Source organism: Lepidochelys kempii, chromosome 11 (genome assembly GCF_965140285.1).
Source record: "Lepidochelys kempii isolate rLepKem1 chromosome 11, rLepKem1.hap1, whole genome shotgun sequence".
Lineage (NCBI taxonomy): Eukaryota > Metazoa > Chordata > Testudines > Cheloniidae > Lepidochelys > Lepidochelys kempii.
In genome coordinates, this window is record NC_136390.1 from 17,289,406 (window position 1) to 17,306,764 (window position 17,359).

At 40.6% G+C, this 17,359-nt stretch overlaps 1 protein-coding gene across 15 annotated transcripts in view; it reads right to left on the reverse strand.

Annotated features, from left to right (window-relative positions):
* The window catches only part of NCKAP5 (NCK associated protein 5), a 623,444-nt gene that overhangs the window by 135,972 nt on the left and 470,113 nt on the right, over nucleotides 1–17,359 (reverse strand). For all 15 annotated transcript variants that reach the window (XR_012154214.2, XM_073305284.2, XM_073305277.2 and 12 more), the window contains one exon: nucleotides 5,896–5,964. Coding sequence is in view for 14 of the 15 variants with exons in the window: in XM_073305284.2 (XP_073161385.2) it covers nucleotides 5,896–5,964 (69 nt within the window). In the remaining variant the exon portion in view is untranslated. The remainder of the gene's footprint in view (nucleotides 1–5,895; nucleotides 5,965–17,359) is intronic.

Below are 17,359 nucleotides of genomic sequence, written 5' to 3' on the forward strand. Positions count from 1 at the left end.
GGAGTAAATATGTTATATTTCTGAAATCCATGTGTTGCCCCACAGGCTTTTAGAATCTACATCTGACAGTGTTCCTTCTGGCATGTACTTTTAACGTCTGTTTGCTCTACCTGAAAATTGAACAAATCACATCTAATACATTATTTCTTTACTTCCTGACATACAGTTACTTTACCAAGGACTAAAGGGTTCTTTGCAATGTGTACAAAGCACTTGCAACAGCATTACCTGTAAAATTATTCTTACAGCTTTATAGACTGTACAAAGAAGTGTAAATGGAATAATCTGCCCATTGAGGTGGAGGGGTGAGGGAAGAACTTGCTGATGCACACTGGACAAATTTTCTAACTTGGGGTTGCATGAAGGTAGGTACTTAAGGGTTTGTCTACACAGGGACACAGGAAAGTTAATCTGAATTATTTATTATTATTTAAAGGTGTGAATTTGAAGTGAAGTGGTTTAGTTAAATTACATGAAAAGCCTGTGTGAACATCTTCATTCAGAATCAAAGTGGCCTTAATTCAGTTTAGTTTCATTCACTTCCAAAGTGATTTAAACTATATCAAATTAAGGCCACTTTAATTTTGAACAACATCTTCCATATAGGCATTTACTGTGGTTTAACTAATCCACTTCAAATTCACACATTTAGTTAATTTGGATTAATTTTCCTGTATGTCCCAGCATAGACAAGCCCTAAATGAATGCTGCTTGATTTTCACAGATGCTAATGACCAAAGCTCCCATTGACCCCAGTAGTTTTAGGTACCCAAGTCTGAAAATTATGTCTCCTGTCCTGAGATTTTCAAATCCAGTCCCTTGACTGGCATGTCCAGAGAAAACTGAGAATTCAGACTGAGCAGGAAGCCTGCAGGATAGTATTTGGAGTAATGGTGGTTCATTTAGGCTTCACACAGAAGGGAATCACCAAATGGAGTCACATCCAGACCCCCTCAGCTTAAAGGTGGTCATAATTATGGGAAATTCATTCCTGTGGTTAACATTCCTGTTCCTGTTTGTGGGAAAGTGAAGTAACTGCTAACTAAGACTACTTTACACCTATACCATGCCACTCACCTGAGGATGTCAAAAGGCTTTCAGACATTAAGCCACACAACACTCCTGTGTGGTAGGCATTGTCTGTGGTGTATTGAAAACTGTGTTAAAATTGCAAGCTGAACACTTTACATTGTAAGAGCGTTCCTGGTTCGTCTTACAGGCTAGAGGGCAAGGACCACACAGATGTTTTTTGGGACCCAGAAAAAAATCTGAAGGTGAGGCCCCTCATCATCCTTCTAAAAAATTATCATGGAGACAAAAGAGTTTAAGAAGAGGAGAAGGATTGAAGGAGGTTAGAGAGAGCCAGGTCTTTGGGGTCGCTGCCTGCCTTGTGCTGCCTGGGGGGCTAGAGAGGGGATGGGGAAGACATTGAGGGCCCAGGTGGTTGGAGTCACTGCCTTCCCTGAGGAGCTAGGGAGGCTCTGCCCCGCATACAGCTGGAAGGCCACTCCTGATCCTGCCTCTCCCTGAGTTCCAGGCACGCTAGTGGTGGGAGAATTTTCCCTGATTCTGCTCCTAACTCCAGGTTCTCAGCCTGGTGGGTCACCTCAGGCCCAGTGCAATGATGCCAGCAGCAGCCACTCTGAAATCTGAGTCACTCCCCACACTATTAATGGGGGGGAGAGGGGGCGGGGCGGGGGGCATTGCCAAACCTGAGTGGTGCTGGATATCCTGAACCAGACTGCAACGCCTCTCACTAAAATTTGGCCTAGATACTTGAGTTCTGTATGTGAAGTATTTTTTTACAGAACTGTATCTTTAACATATGGCTTTGTGTAACATTTAGGATTTTCTAATTAATTAAACAGAAGCTCTGAGAGATATTTTTCTTTCATTTTTTTAAAAAGTAAAATGCATATTGAAGAAGCCTTTATATGTTGGGGGTGCTAATTGGAAATGTATTATAGTAATATTAAGATGCAATCATTTTAAGATTTCATCTATCACTGAAGCAGTCATTTGTACATTTTCCTCTATATCAGTACAGTCAAGCTTGACAGAAATCTTAGCTGGCACAATAACGTGAATAAACATTATACCACTTCTTGCCAATAAACTGACAGTCAAATTCCTGAATAGGAAACTAGGATTAAGCATGTAACCTCAAGCCCATAAGGTACAGGAAGATAATCCTGTTTCTTGCATTATGTTTTCTAGACAGAGAGATAGGTTTACAGTATATTTTTGAATTTTAAATAAATGAGCTCTTTTTCTGGTTTGTGTAGGATTGGGCAGTTCAGTGCTATTTACTTCCAAATATTATTCCAGAGATGTTCATATGTCAACTTCAGATAAAATAATAGAGACGGGCAATTAATTTTAAAAATCTGTGAATATATTAATAGACTTCATAAAGGATTTTGCTTCAGTCATGTTCATATCCCTTGTATGTTTTCTGTCTATGAATATTTGAGTTTGATTGAGTTTTACTGGTGAAAATGATTGGAGAACATGAAATTTTAAGTCAGAGGTACAGTATTCACTCTTGAATAGTGACGGATGGGCATGGAATGAATGAGGAAGAAGGAAGTACAAGGAATGATGGAATGAAGAAGGAGACAAAGAAAGGAGGAGGAAATGGAAGTGAGAGAGGCTGTACTCATAGGTGTCAAACATGAGCTCAAACAGCTATTTGCTCCTCAAAGAAAGGAAATAAGAGGGAACTTTCATACCTTCACCGCTTTAGTTTGTGCATGTTGCGGGGCGGGGTGGAGGGGTGGGAAGTGATGAGATGTTGTTGCCAACCCATCATGGCTAGGCTGGGATGATGCTGGAACTTCTTCCCCAGGTAGGAGCCCCACCCACCATGAAAGTTTTGCTGAGGTGGCATGTATGGCCAAGCACAGAATCCACTTATGGGGTGGCAGGTTTACCCTCTGCTTGGGACAGACCCTGGCCTTCCTGGACAGGGAGCCGCGGTTTGGGAATGAAGGCCCACAGGACAGTGGCAGATTCCCTCAACCCTACAACCATCATTACCCCAACTAGAGGCAGGGTGGCGTCACAGGAGCACAGGGGCCCAGGAATTATGAACTGCCTTGAATCCAGCTCTTGGGTGTGCAAGACATGAAGAGGATGAAATGCACCCTTGGTTCATAGCATTCCCCTTAATCAACAGAGGTCAGAACATGACGTGACCATGCATAATATTGATCATCTCTGGCTGATGCTGTGACCTTGTATGGCTTCCTCTGCAGTCTGACAGGGATGGGACACCCCCTTTTGTGTGGGGTCCAAAGATCATGATTCATGATTGATTTGATTGCTGGTCGGAAATTAAAAATAATTATTGTAATGGACCCTGAAACTCTCTTTTAGAGGGCTGATCTACTGCAACTCGGGGACTGATCAGAGCCTGCTGTTCTGAGGGACAACTGAGTCCCTTCCCCTCAGCCAACCAGGTCATTTTGGTGGCAGAAGTGAACATGTGAGACATCCTGGAAGGAAAGAGAATGAGGCAGCTGGTCTCTGGTCCTGAAGATTGCATAGGAAACTCCTAAAATCTGGATCAAACAAGAAAAGGACCAGGGAAGGAGCTCCTGCCTGGGAGAAGTGGAGCTTGTACCTTGGGCCTAGAGTCTTAAAGAACAAAAGTTTTCTAACCAAAAAATGGACAATTTTTCATAATTTTTTAAAATGTTTTTATTTTTTGACCAGCTCTGCTGAGAATCCCTGGTTAGGAATAACTTTGTATCAGGGTATGCTTGCTCCAGAGGGATCCATGCGATTCAAGGCAATTGGAGCCACAGGGTCCCAAGGGCATTAATGGATTATTTCTTAATTGTGTTTATGTCAGATCATTAATTCTGTTTATTGTTTCTTTACTGAATTCACTGAGATTATCTCAGCAGAGTGGAAGTAAAGGTCCCTGTTTATTTTGTGAACCCTTCCTGTGAGTGACATTCCTGTGTGAGCCCACTCAGTGTTAGATGCCCATGTGGCTGTCATAGTTGGAACTCACAGTGCTTGTCTCCGGGTTTGTGGTGAGGTTGTCATGGCTGCTGAAACCAATTTATGTGCATCATTGCTCACATAGGTCCAGGCCTATTTCGGCTGAGATAGGGCAGGTTACAATATCACTAGGAAGAGAGAGGTCAAGGCATTGGAGGTGGGGAAAGAGATGAGAAATATAGTGGGTAACAGGTGAGGCAAAGAAGAAGAGAGGTGATTAGAAATAACAGAGGTATAAGAAAAAAAGAAGGGAACACAGAAAAAATGAGAGGCAAGACACAAGACAATGTACCTTACTGGAAACAGCAGCCCTTGTCACTTACAGACAAGAAACATTGCCTCCAGGAGAGCATTCACAGAATGGGAAGGAACAGATATGCCAGCGGAAGACCTGAATCACCTGACTGAAGCACTGAGAAAATAAAATCTGGAGCACAGTTTTAAAATGACTATTATTTGTATTGCAGTAGCACGTAGGAGCCACAGTCATGGACTAGGACCCCTTTGTGCTAGGCACTGTACAAATACACACCAAAAAGAGGGTTCCTTCCCCCAAATGCTTACAGTCTAAATATGTGGACCCCTTTTATTTTCTCAATGGTGGGTAACTGTCTCACTTAACCCAGTGCTGAAATGACTTCTATGGCCACATCATATCCAAGACAAGCAGATAATAAAAAACAAATAACTTCACAATTTCCTATTAAACGTAATTAATTCTTATATTCTATCCTAACTAGGTTCTTACACCACCATAGTATCTGAGCACCTTCCACCAGTGCGTTAAGTGACGTGACTAGTATCTGTCATATGCGATTTGTTCTTTCTGTCTTGTCCTTTCTCCAAGGGGAGAATTCTGTGTGTAGTGTAGTGTTTTGCTTTTTTAAATGCACAGGCTGCTGTGTGTTGCTATGCTGCAAGGTGTAAAGGCTGCCGTTTATCTGAGTTATAGTTATATATATAGCAACCACAGATCTGGTTCAAGCCAAACTAGACAGAGCATGCGATGGTGGGTGCAGACAGCCACAGAATCCACTAAAACCTTTGGGTGGGCCATATTTTATTTATTTGTTTGTGTTTCAAAAAGGCTACATACCCTTCCATAGGGCAACAACCAGTAACACCAGCTCTTACATGAGTTAGGCAGCGGCAATAGCCTGAGCATGCTTTGCTTCCAAGTAAAAAGATCCCAGCGCGGCTAGCCCATGCCATCCACTATAGGCACAACAGAGCACTCTCACAGCAGCGGTGGCAGCATGCCTTCTGTGGCCAGCAGCAGGTCACAGCACTGCAGTGAGATCAGGAATTTGGGGAGGGCATCCTCCCTTTCAGCACAAGGATTAATGTAGTGGGCAAAATAAAATGCTGACAGGCCAGTTACCCATCCCTTTTTTTTTCCCCCAGTGGTCACCAGCCCTTCTCCCCTTTCCCTCCAGCCCTCCTGAGACGGTGGCCCTGTGCAAGGGCACAGAGTGCACATTGGTTAAGCTGGGTCTGGTGCTAAGCACCCTTCTTTCGAGCTAAATGGAAGGAGCCGTTAAGTCCTTTTATGTAATGAAATCACTGAAAACAACAGAAGCCATCACCCAAGGCAATGGGCTGCATGGCGAGGCCTGAGCAGATGCTAAACTAAGCATGTGAGCTGAGGGCTCCCTGATTGTAAACAAAGCACTAAAGGATTGTTTGGCAAGCTGAGTATGTGCTAGAGGAGGGAAAGTTAGCAGACAGTGAGAGATACAGTCATGAGGGTGACCCTGAAAGCAGAACAACAGAGCTTCCAGGGCTGGGAACCTACTGGAAAGGCAGGCTTGGGGAAACTGCCTGTTCGTTGTTCATTACAGTCAGCAAAACTCAGTCACAGAACCTTTCTTAAATCTACATTACCTCATCGAGGCACCTTTCATACTGTTCTCTTTGATTTTCATTTTCCAGAGCCAATGCTGAATTCTCTGCCTGCAGTAAGATGCAAATATATAATGCAAATGAATCATTGGGTATTTTGTGCTACATGACAACTTATTCAATGAATTTACTGCACATACCTTCTCAGGATCCAAAATAATTTCTTAAAAATACACAAAACATATTTCCTTTAAGTTACTGTTATAAACAAAACTGAAATGTCATCAGTTTTATGAAGTTATCCACAAAATACATTACAATTTAGAGAAATACAAGCATTGACATTCTAAGTATATCTGTAACCTAGTCTTGTCAGGTGCAAAGATAGTTTGCATGTCAATTTTATTCCTGGTACTGTACATTGAAACTGACACCCAACCTGCATAGAGAAAGTATCTGGTGGAAACGGAATCTATCCCAAGCTTAAAGCAACAATAAGTCATTCCAGGGCACTGGAATTGAGTAACCGTGGATATAGTGGCCACACAATAATTGATGGGTACATTACACTCTAATCATAAAAAGTATTTTCTTAATCCACCACATTAAAAACACATGCCAAAGTCTACCATTTCAAGAGTGAAAAGGAATTATATTTTACAACACCTAAATAAAATCTTAAAGTCAAATAGTAAATTTCATTCTAACAAATGTCAGTTTAAAAATTAATATTTTCCTGTATACTAATGGCTTTAATCTGTCCTTAATTATCCACTGTTCTGAGATTTTTGCATAATGCACATGAAAAAAATAGCACAAGCTGGTATTAAAATTTAAATTGTGTTAAATCACTGTACTCTTCTATATAATTTTGCCTTTGCCTTGGGAAGCTCCTTTGTTGCAGAAATTCCCCAAAATATAACAGAAACAAATACATCATTTTCAAATAAGAGCAAGTTTCACCTATATTCCTCTCAAAGACTGAAAAAATAAAACAAAATATAAAAATGTGCAAATTAAAGCTGGCCTTGGGAATCTATGTGTTGTCCCTGCTCCCCACTCAGACCCTTCACATCATGCAACCATAACATCACAATCAATACATTCAGATAATTACAACCATTAAAAAGTTTACATTACTCACCTCCCTTTTACTGCACTGACCATCCATAAAAGCTTAATAAATGAGGTCTTTTAACCACAATTATTTTTTGGAACAATGGTCACATGTATGGTTAATGTTTGCAATTCCAGACCGAAAAGTTTATTGGTGTAATCAAACACGTCCTAAGGGAAGATTTTGCCTGGAGAGAGCAACAGTTATCTCTTTATAGTTAAAAAAAAAAAAAGAAAAGAAAAGAAAAGAAAGAAACCTGAGCAAAATTGCAATTAGTTAATTCACTGACCTTTATTTCAAATTCAAGATTAACCTAAAAATAATGTGTTGGGAGGAGAAAGGGAAATATGCCCATAATTAGCCAGTATTTAAGAAGTATAGAGACAAGTCAAAGGGAGACGAGAGCAACATATGGAGATTACTTACCTTTCTAAACAAACAGTTTTATAAAGTCAGCAGTACACTCCAGAGATATCTATCAGCAAATGTTATGAATTTCTCTGCATCATATCTGCGCCATACAGCACACCCATAGATTCAACATTTGGTTACAAGAGAGTTTCTAAGTGTCCCAGCAAAGTGGCAGAACATATTGCAGGAAAAGGTAAAGGTGCAGTAGTAAATTCAAAGCAGAAGCAAAGATAGAAACAGAGGTCAGAATAACAAAAGCAGCAGTAAGAGTTTGGGAGCTGGATGCTCAAATATCCAAGAGGACATCATACTTGCACACTTGCACCGGAGCTAAAACAGAAGTAGGAGCACGTAAAGTATCTGTAACCCAAGGAAAGTGCCAGTCCACTCAGGAAACAGACACTTGTTATCAGTTTGGAAAAGCATTCCATGCTCCTGGTGATTGCTGATTTAAAGATGCACATTGCAGAAGCTGTAATAAAAAAGGTCATAGCCAAACAGTTTGTCACGCTATAAGAAATAAGGAAGAGACCAAATTAGGATATAGAAAAAGGAATATCAAGGTACACTCTGTAGACAGATTTCAGAGTAGCAGCCGTGTTAGTCTGTATTCGCAAAAAGAAAAGGAGTACTTGTGGCACCTTAGAGACTAACCAATTTATTTGAGCATAAGCTTTCGTGAGCTATAGCTCACTTCATCGGATGCATTCAGTGGAATTCAGCTGTAGCTCACGAAAGCTTATGCTCAAATAAATTGGTTAGTCTCTAAGGTGCCACAAGTACTCCTTTTCTTTCTGCAGACAGAGGCAATGGTGACACAGACTGTGAGAGTGGATAGCCAGCTGTGGATATAGTGTAAGCCAAAATCACAAGTCAGCAATCGGGTTGACACCCCAGGTGGAGGGAAAAATACTTGAAATGGAAGTGGACACTGGCTCCATAGTCTCATGTTCAGAATATATGAAAACTTTAAAAAATAACTAACTGAGGGAGACACTGATGTTACTAAAACATATACGGGAGAAAAGATAGCACCAACTGGAGTAAAACAAGTGAATGTGGAGTATAACAATAAGCAATGTTTATTAGACTCTCATATCATTGAGAAGGGGGGCAAAGCCCTCTGGGGCGATGAATGGTTATACAATGTTCCTCTGGATTGGAAATCTATAAAGATCTCTAAAGTCACTTTCAGTATACCCCACTAAAACAGCTGAACAGCAGCTGGAAGGGATATTATGTCAGGCATTGGGAATAATCAAGGGGGGCACAGGAACTCTAAACCACATGAAGGCTAAAATGATCCTAGCCGAGAAGGCACAACCCAAGTTTCACAAAACTCAACCTATACCTTACAGTAGTCGCTCAAAGGTAGACGCTGAATTGGAATGCCCAGAAAGAGAGAGCATGCTTTCAACAGGGGCCTGGAGCAAGAGGGGAACTCCTATCAGCCCAGCTGTGAAAAATGTGCTGCAGTAAGGGTTTGTGGATATTTTAAGGTCAGTCTGAAAACACTTACACATGGAAGTTCAGGAAGAGTCTAAAGCAAACCTCACAATCAACACACAAAAGGCTCTCTACCAATACAGCAGGCTAGTGTGTAGCATTGCTTCAGCTCCTGCTATATGGCAATGGATCAAGTTTTGCAAGGTATTCTGAGCACACAGTGGTATCTGGATGACATGACTGTGACCAGTAGAGGAACATCTGGCATCCTGGAAGGGGATAGTGAAGTGTCTAAAAGAATCTGGGTTACAAGCCAATTGCATAAAATGTGAACTTTTCAAGGGCTCAATAGCTTATTGCGTGCACGTTACTGATGTACACGGCCTACATAAATCTCAGGAGAAGATTAAAGCAGTGCTGGAAGCTCTTCTGACAAAGAATGGTTTCAGAGTAACAGCCGTGTTAGTCTGTACTCGCAAAAAGAAAAGGAGTACTTGTGGCACCTTAGAGACTCTCACGAAAGCTTATGCTCAAATAAATTGGTTAGTCTCTAAGGTGCCACAAGTACTCCTCTTCTGACAAAGAATGTGTCATAATGTAGAACATTTCTAGGATTTATTAACTACTATAGCCGATTTGACCACACCTAGCAACTGTATTACATCTGCTGAACTGTTTGCTGCAGACTGGTCAAAAGTGGGTATAGTCATGTAAGCGTCAAAAAGCTTTCCTGGAAGCAAAACAATTGGTCATATCAGACAGTGAGCTAATGCATTTTAACCCACTGTTGCCTGTCAAGTTAGCATGTGATGCTTCTTTACATGGAATGGGGGCAGTTATATTGCACACAATGCCAGATGGCAGAGAGAGATCCATAGCATTCGCCTCCAGTCTCTCACAGTGCCAATATGTAACTATGCACAAATAGACAAAGACGCTTTAAGTCTGGTATTGGGTGCAAAGAAATTCACACCTGTCATAGAGCACCAAGCCCTAGTATCAATCTTGCATCTGAGGAAGGGAGTTCCTGTGACAACTGCAGCATGTATGCAATGCTTGGCCCTCTTCTTGGCAGGTTATATCTATAGCATCGAATTCAAAAGAACAGATGCTCACGCAAACCAAGATAGGCTCCCCTGTCTGCCCATGCTAGTTGAAGGGTAACCTGTAACAAAAACAAAATCTATTATATTTGTAAACTTGTTACAAACTGAGTGTGCCCCAGTGACTTGTAGTTTGTTCGAGCAAGAAACCAAGAGGTTTATGAAGCCACTCTGAAGGGCTGGAAATACACTGAGCACCCTAATCTGGCACCCTTTTACACTGGCAAAGTTGAATTTATGTTACATCCAGGAATTCATGTTATTATACCTAGCAAACTGCATATAAGAGTCTTAGAAAAGATCCACGTAAGTCACCTAGGAGTAGTACAAATGAAGGCATTTGCCAGAAATTTTGTATTGTGGTCAGGCATTGACTAACAAATAGAGCCACTTGCTAAGGAATGTTTAGGATGCCAACAGGTACCAGACATGCCTAAACCAGCACCATTACACCCCTGAGAATGGCCCTCAGCACCGTGGCAGGGTCTGCATATTGATTTTGCAGAACCATTTTGGGGAATAATGTATCGAGTAGTGGTGGATGCCCATTCCAAATGGTCACATATTTTTTGCATGAAAACCACCACAGCTGCACAGATGGTAGAAAAATCTTTGAATTTTGTTTGCAAGAACTGGGCAGCAGGAACAAGCTGTGAGTGACAACAGCTTTCAGCTAAGTTCAGAAGGGTTTCAGTCGTTCATGAAGAAAAATGGTGTTAGACATGTTATCTCAGCACTATGCCATGGAGCCACAAATGGTTTGGTTGAAAGACTTGTACAAACTTCTATACAAGCTCTGTGATCCATAACAGATGAGAAGGGGTCATTATAGCAGAAGTTGGCATGCTTCTTACTAGCATATCAAAATGCATAACATGCCATGATGAACCAAACATCTGAAATTCTGTTTATGGACTGAAATCTCAGGTCATGCTTGGACTTATTAAAGCAAGATCTATGTCTACAAGTCAGAAATAGTCAAATAAGTTAAGCAATTGGAGAGAGCGCACCTTGTAAGCTACAAATGGATCAAACAGCAATCTCTAGCACACAAATGGGTACTTTGTCCTATCGAGTACACGTGGCACCCAATATATTCTGACACTGCCACACTGACCCACTTCAAGATTTGGGGGTGACTCCATGACTGACAAAAGAAGCAAACTTGGGAAGCCATCAATTGTTCCGACACTGGTGCCCCAACAAGAAGCAATAACTTTAAACCAGAAAACAGCTGCATTGAACCATCAGCATCATCTGAGCGACATCCGATTCAGACATTACTGCGGACACACCACTTCCTCAGGGAAATGTTCAAAATGCTGACAGATGCAAAATACAAACCACCTAAAAGATCTGACTTGTAACTGAACCTTTGGTTGTTCCCCCCCAAACACTTCTGAAGGTTTTGTGCCCATTTGATTTCAGGGAGAGGATGGATGTGATATATTTGAATGTATTGAGCAGTGTTGAATCTGTTTATGTGAATTTGCAATTACAGTTTTATTTCTGAGTCAGTACTCACCAATGTGAATAGGTATTGTACAATCTAGCCCTAAAATAGTAAGCTTGAAAAATATATATGATACAGCCTGCTCCCATGTCCAAATGCCTAAAAGATCTGCTAACAATATATGGTCATTTAGTAAACACACAACTACAAAATATCAAACTTGAGTCCTACATTTCTTGCAGTCTGTCTTATTTTGACTGCTGTGATGTAGTAATAAAATGGAAGCCGAATCTAAAACTGCATGTGTTTTATTGCCTAATATATGACTTCAGCAAGCTATTCCTTGGTGAATACACTGCCAAAATTAGGAAATCTGAGCGTGACAGCATTAATAATAAATAGTACATTTTCCCTCATTGTCTGCCACAGTGGAAATAGCTGTATAATACAAACTTTTTCACACCAGTGGCTTTGAATGTGTACAGAAAGGATATAATCCAGTCTATGCTAGCTTGCTTCTTGATTGCTGAGCAAATCATGCCCATTTATTTGGTATTTTTGAAATGGGGACTGAGCAAGGAAGGGAACACTTCACAGACTTCATTTAAGACCCCGGTGCCAATCCCTGAAAGGTTGACAGACCTATACAGGGATCAGTATGTCACCCCATATTGCAAAAGAACACTTACAGTAAACCACAATCACCCCCATAATATTTACATATATATAAACTTGGGAACAGTGTTGTAGTTTAAAAAAAAAACACCTTTCTTTAAAAGAGGGAAACCAAAGTAGGGATAAGTGAGACAGGCTAAAAGTCAAGTAGAGTTGGACCTTGCAAAGGGAATTAAAACCAACAGTAAAAGGTTCTATAGCCATATAAATAAGAAGAAAACAAAGAAAGAAGAAGTGGGACAGCTAAACACTGAGGATGGAGTGGAGGTAAAGGATAATCTAGGCATGGCCCAATAACTAAACAAATACTTTGCCTCAGTCTTTAATAAGGCTAATGAGGATCTTAGTAGCATGACAAATGGGAATAAGGATATGGAGGTAGATATTACCATATCTGAGGTAGAAGCGAAACTCGAACAGCTTAATGGGCCTAAATCGGGGGGCCCAGGTAATCTTCATCCAAGAATATTAAAGGAATTGGCACAAGAAATTGCAAGTCCATTAGCAAGAATTTTTAATGAATCTGTAAACTCATGGGTTGTACCGTATGATTGGAGAATTGCTAACATAGTTCTTATTTTTAAGAAAGGGAAAAAAATTGACCTGGGTAACTACAGGCCTGTTAGTTTGACATCTGTAGTATGCAAGGTCTTGAAAAAATTTTTGAAGGAGAAGTAGTTAAGGACATCGAGGTCAATGGTAAATGGGACAAAATACAACATGGTTTATCAAAAGGTAGATCGTGCCAAACCAATCTGATCTCCTTCTTTGAGAAAGTAACAGATTTTTTAGACAAAGGAAATGCAGTGGATCTAATTTACCTAGATTCCAGTAAGGCGTTTGATACTGTGCCACATGGGGAATTATTAGTTAAACTGGAAAAGATGGGGATCAATATGAAAATTGAAAGGTGGATAAGGAATTGGTTAAAGGGGAGACTATCACAGAGGGTCATACTGAAAGGTGAACCGTCAGGCTGGAGGGAGGTTACCAGTGGAGTTCCTCAGAGATCGGTTTTGGGACCAATCTTTTTATTACTGACCTCGGCACAAAAAGTGGGAGTGTGCTAATAAAATTTGCAGATGATACAAAGCTGGGAGGTATTGCCAATTTAGAGAGAGACCGGGATATCATACAGGAAGATCTGGATGACCTTGTAAACTGGAGTAATAGTAATAGGATGAAATTTAATAGTGAAAAGTGCAAGGTCATGAAATTAGGGATTAATAACAAGAAATTTAGTTATAAACTGGGGACACATCAATTAGAAGTAACGGAGGAGGAGAAGGACCTTGGAGTATTGGTTGATCACAGGATGACTATGAGCCGCCAATGTGATATCGCTGTGAAAAAAGTGAATGTGGTCTTGGGATGCATTAGGCAAGGTATTTCCAGTAGAGATAAGGAGGTTTTAGTACCGTTATACAAGGCACTGGTGAGACCTCACCTGGAATACTGTGTGCAGTTCTGGTCTCCCATGTTTAAGAAGGATGAATTCAAACTGGAACAGAGAAGGTACAGAGAAGGGCTACTAGGATGATCTGAGGAATGGAAAACCTGTCTTATGAAAGGAGACTCAAGGAGCTTGGCTTGTTTAGCCTAACCAAAAGAAGGTTGAGAGGAGATACGATTGCTCTCTATAAATATATCAGAGGGATAAATACCGGAGAGGGAGGAGAATTATTTAAGCTTAGTACCAATGTGGACACAAGAACAAATGGATATAAACTGGTCATCGGGAAGTTTACACTTGAAATTAGACAAAAATTTCTAACCCTCAGAGGAGTGAAGTTTTGGAATAATCTTCCAAGGGAAGCAGTGGGGGCAAAAGACCTATCTGGCTTTAAGATTAAACTCTTAAAGGAGTTGGTATGATGGGATAATATGATTTTGACAATTAATTGGTCTTTAAATATTCATGGTAAATAGGCCCAATGGCCTGTGATGGGATGTTAGATGGGGTGGGATCTGAGTTACTACAAAGAATTCTTTCCTGGGTATCTGGCTGTTTAATCTTGCCCATATGCTCAGGGTTCAGCTGATCGCCGTATTTGGGGTTGGGAAGGAATTTTCCTCCAGGGCAGATTGGAAGAGGCCCTGGAGGTTTTTCATCTTCTTCTGTAGCATGGGGCACGGGTCACTTGCTGGAGGATTCTCTGCTCCTTGAAGTCTTTAAACCATGATTTGAGGACTTCAATAGCTCAGACATAGGTGAGAGGTTTATCGCAGGAGTGGGTGGGTGAGATTCTGTGGCCTGCATTGTGTAGAAGGTCAGACTAGATGATCATAATGGTCCCTTCTGACCTTAATATCTATGAATCTATGAATGTGCTTTTTCTCTTTGGAAGACCAGAATGGTAGAGAATTGTGGAAGTCTTTCACCACTCTTATCACCCAGACTTTTTACCTCATGGTGTTCTCTGTTGGGAATCCTAATGATCCTTGTTTCCTCTACCCCCAAGAATTCAGATTCCAGCCATCTTCTGATTGGGAAACTCTTGCGGGATTTGCATGGAGTTAAAAAGTATCACTCCTTATAATTATTTGAAAAGGTGGCTGTTAAGCAAAATAGGTACTCTGAGAAACTGTCCCTCTGTTACACATTTTTTGTGGGAAGTGGGAGGACAGTATACTCCAAGCTGTATCATGTTTACTGACCCTCAGAGGCATAATAGAGAAATAGAAGTTACACACCTGACATAACCTAGGAGGTGAGTCCATAAATCAAAAGGAAGAAAGCTGGAAGATTATTGATGACGACACTTTCTTAACTATCAACTGTATGGTTTCTGCAGTCATTCTGGTTTTAGATACAGTTGTACTTTTATTCTAATTCTAATGGATCTGTGCGCATCTTTTTTCTTCTGTGTTTTCTTATGTCCCAATACACACACAGAACGTAAAAAACTAAACAAAACAACCTAAAAGCCAAAGCAGTCTAAGCATGGTAAACAGTCCCGGGGACCATGGATATGTTTGGTCTGTCACTAGTGTTTCAGCAGCTCAGACTGTCGGTAAGTATTTCTCTGCTAGGGTCTCAGCCCTCCTCCTATAGTATCATTCAGTCAGTTGAACACATGTTGCAACATAAAGCTTGCCATTAGATGAGTCATTACATACTGCTTTGCATGCTATTAAGGCACTATCATGCTGATGCCAAGATAGAGGCTTATGTGCTTCATATCTTCAAATTGGAATGAAAGGTTTCTACTGTAGAAGAGACTCTCCAAACAGTTAGTGAGAAATATAAGGTTTTAAATCAGTAACTGGATAATGCTAAGCAGCTTTCAGCTGCCTTAATTAGAGACAACTTTGTTCTAAACCGTAAGACTGAATTTATGGAAAATCAATTAGAAAATGAAAATTTAAGATTACTTTGTATAAAATAGGGTTTTCTGGCATTGACACCATCACCAAGATACAGTCATTACTAGATACTTATTTGTTTCTTAGTTTGATCCAGTTTTCAGGGTGGAAAAGGCAGATTATATCTCCAGCAAAGTTATAAATATTTTCAGGACACGTTAGAGCTGGGATAACAATCTTTCCCACTCCCACGCCGACAAGGGTCTTATGAAACATAATGAATTAGTTCATGATAAGTACTTTGAGATCTTCAAAAGAAAAGTGTGATACTGTATACTGATTGGAGAAAGTCTTCAACACTTTTATAAATACGATGGAAGAAAAAAAACAAAACCCACTGAATTTTCCCCCAAAAGACTGATTTTCTTTCAAGAACCAATTATTGCAGAGTCAAGATATAAAGCAAAGGGATATGGAGGGCAGGATAGCAGACATGTATTTGGCACTAAGGCGAAAGGAAATGAGGGTTTAAAGGTTGTATGTCAAGTTAGCAACTCAAAATTCTTTGAAGGTATCATTGATAAAGGTCAAGGGGAACAGAGTTATGACAGTGAACTTTAAAAGCACTGACAGAATGCTAGAACACTGGTTACTCTGTGCATTTCCTTGTTATTCATAATAAACCAGTAGTCCCTTTATAGAAAAGTTTATTGATTTACACAGACACTCATTTGTGTAAACCCTGTATAGTACATTAAGAGCTGCCCAAGTACTTCAAATGCACTCAGCAATTTTTTTTTCATGTTTTTAATCTATGATTTCACACATTTTGTGCGCAGAGCTGTATAGATTCCACCATTTATAGCTATCCAGAAGGGGCTGGTTTGAACCTAAGAAGAAGTTTGTAGACTGTGTAGATGTAGGTAATGGTTCCTGGATCCCTTATGTCCTTTGGGATTTTTTCCAAGCTACTGCTCTAGAAGGAGCCTGCCAACTCCATGCCTTTGACCCTGGTGAACTGTTTACCTCCATCTTTTTCTGCATGTCTTGATGAGACAGAGACAACATACCTTTTGAAAGTAAGGAATTACATAAAAGTTTTACTGGCATAGTTACGTTGGTTAAGGGGTGTGATATTTGTAATGATAAAACTATTCTAGTAAAAGCCCTAGTGTAGACATAGTTACATCACTATAAAACTGTTTATACTGGTATAACTTTTGCTGGTTCCATGTTTCCTTTTATATTGATATAAATGCTTCAATGTAGGAATTATACTGCTATAACTGCATCTCCAGAGTGTCATTCACCAATACAATTCTTTCTCTTTCTTCAATCCCAGCCTCATTCACTACACAGCTTCTGACTTCTGCAACAAATGAGGCAGGGGTCCTACGTTCAGCAGCTTCATTCACTACACAGCCTTGATTCATTCCATAAGCACTGTTCATCTATACCCTGAATGAGGCAGGAGTCCGGCAGAAACAACAGTATGCGTCCATGTAGTTTAAAACTACTATAATACATACATACAAGGAGATCACTTGTGCGTATGTATAATGTGGGGGAGAGGGAGGGATAGCTCAGTGATTTGAGTATTGGCTTGCTAAACCCAGGGTTGTGAGTTCAATCCTTGAGGGGGTCATTTAGGGATCTGGGGCAAAACTTGGGGATTGGTCCTGCTTTGAGCAGGGGGTTGGACTAGATGAACTCCTAAGGTCCCTTCTAACCCTGATATTCTATGACCAAACAGAGGTTGCAAAGACAATATTAACATGGGTATTTCCTTACTTTTGAGTGCTTGACTGTGCAAACTTAACGTTCTTTTACTGTCTCTTGCCCTTCCCCCCCACGGCCCATCTCCTTCCTTAGAGGTTTTTAAGGTCAGGCTTGACAAAGCCCTGGCTGGGATGATTTAGTTCGGGTTCGGTCCTGCTTTGAGCAGGGGGTTGGACTAGATGACCTCCTGAGGTCCCTTCCAACCCTGATATTCTA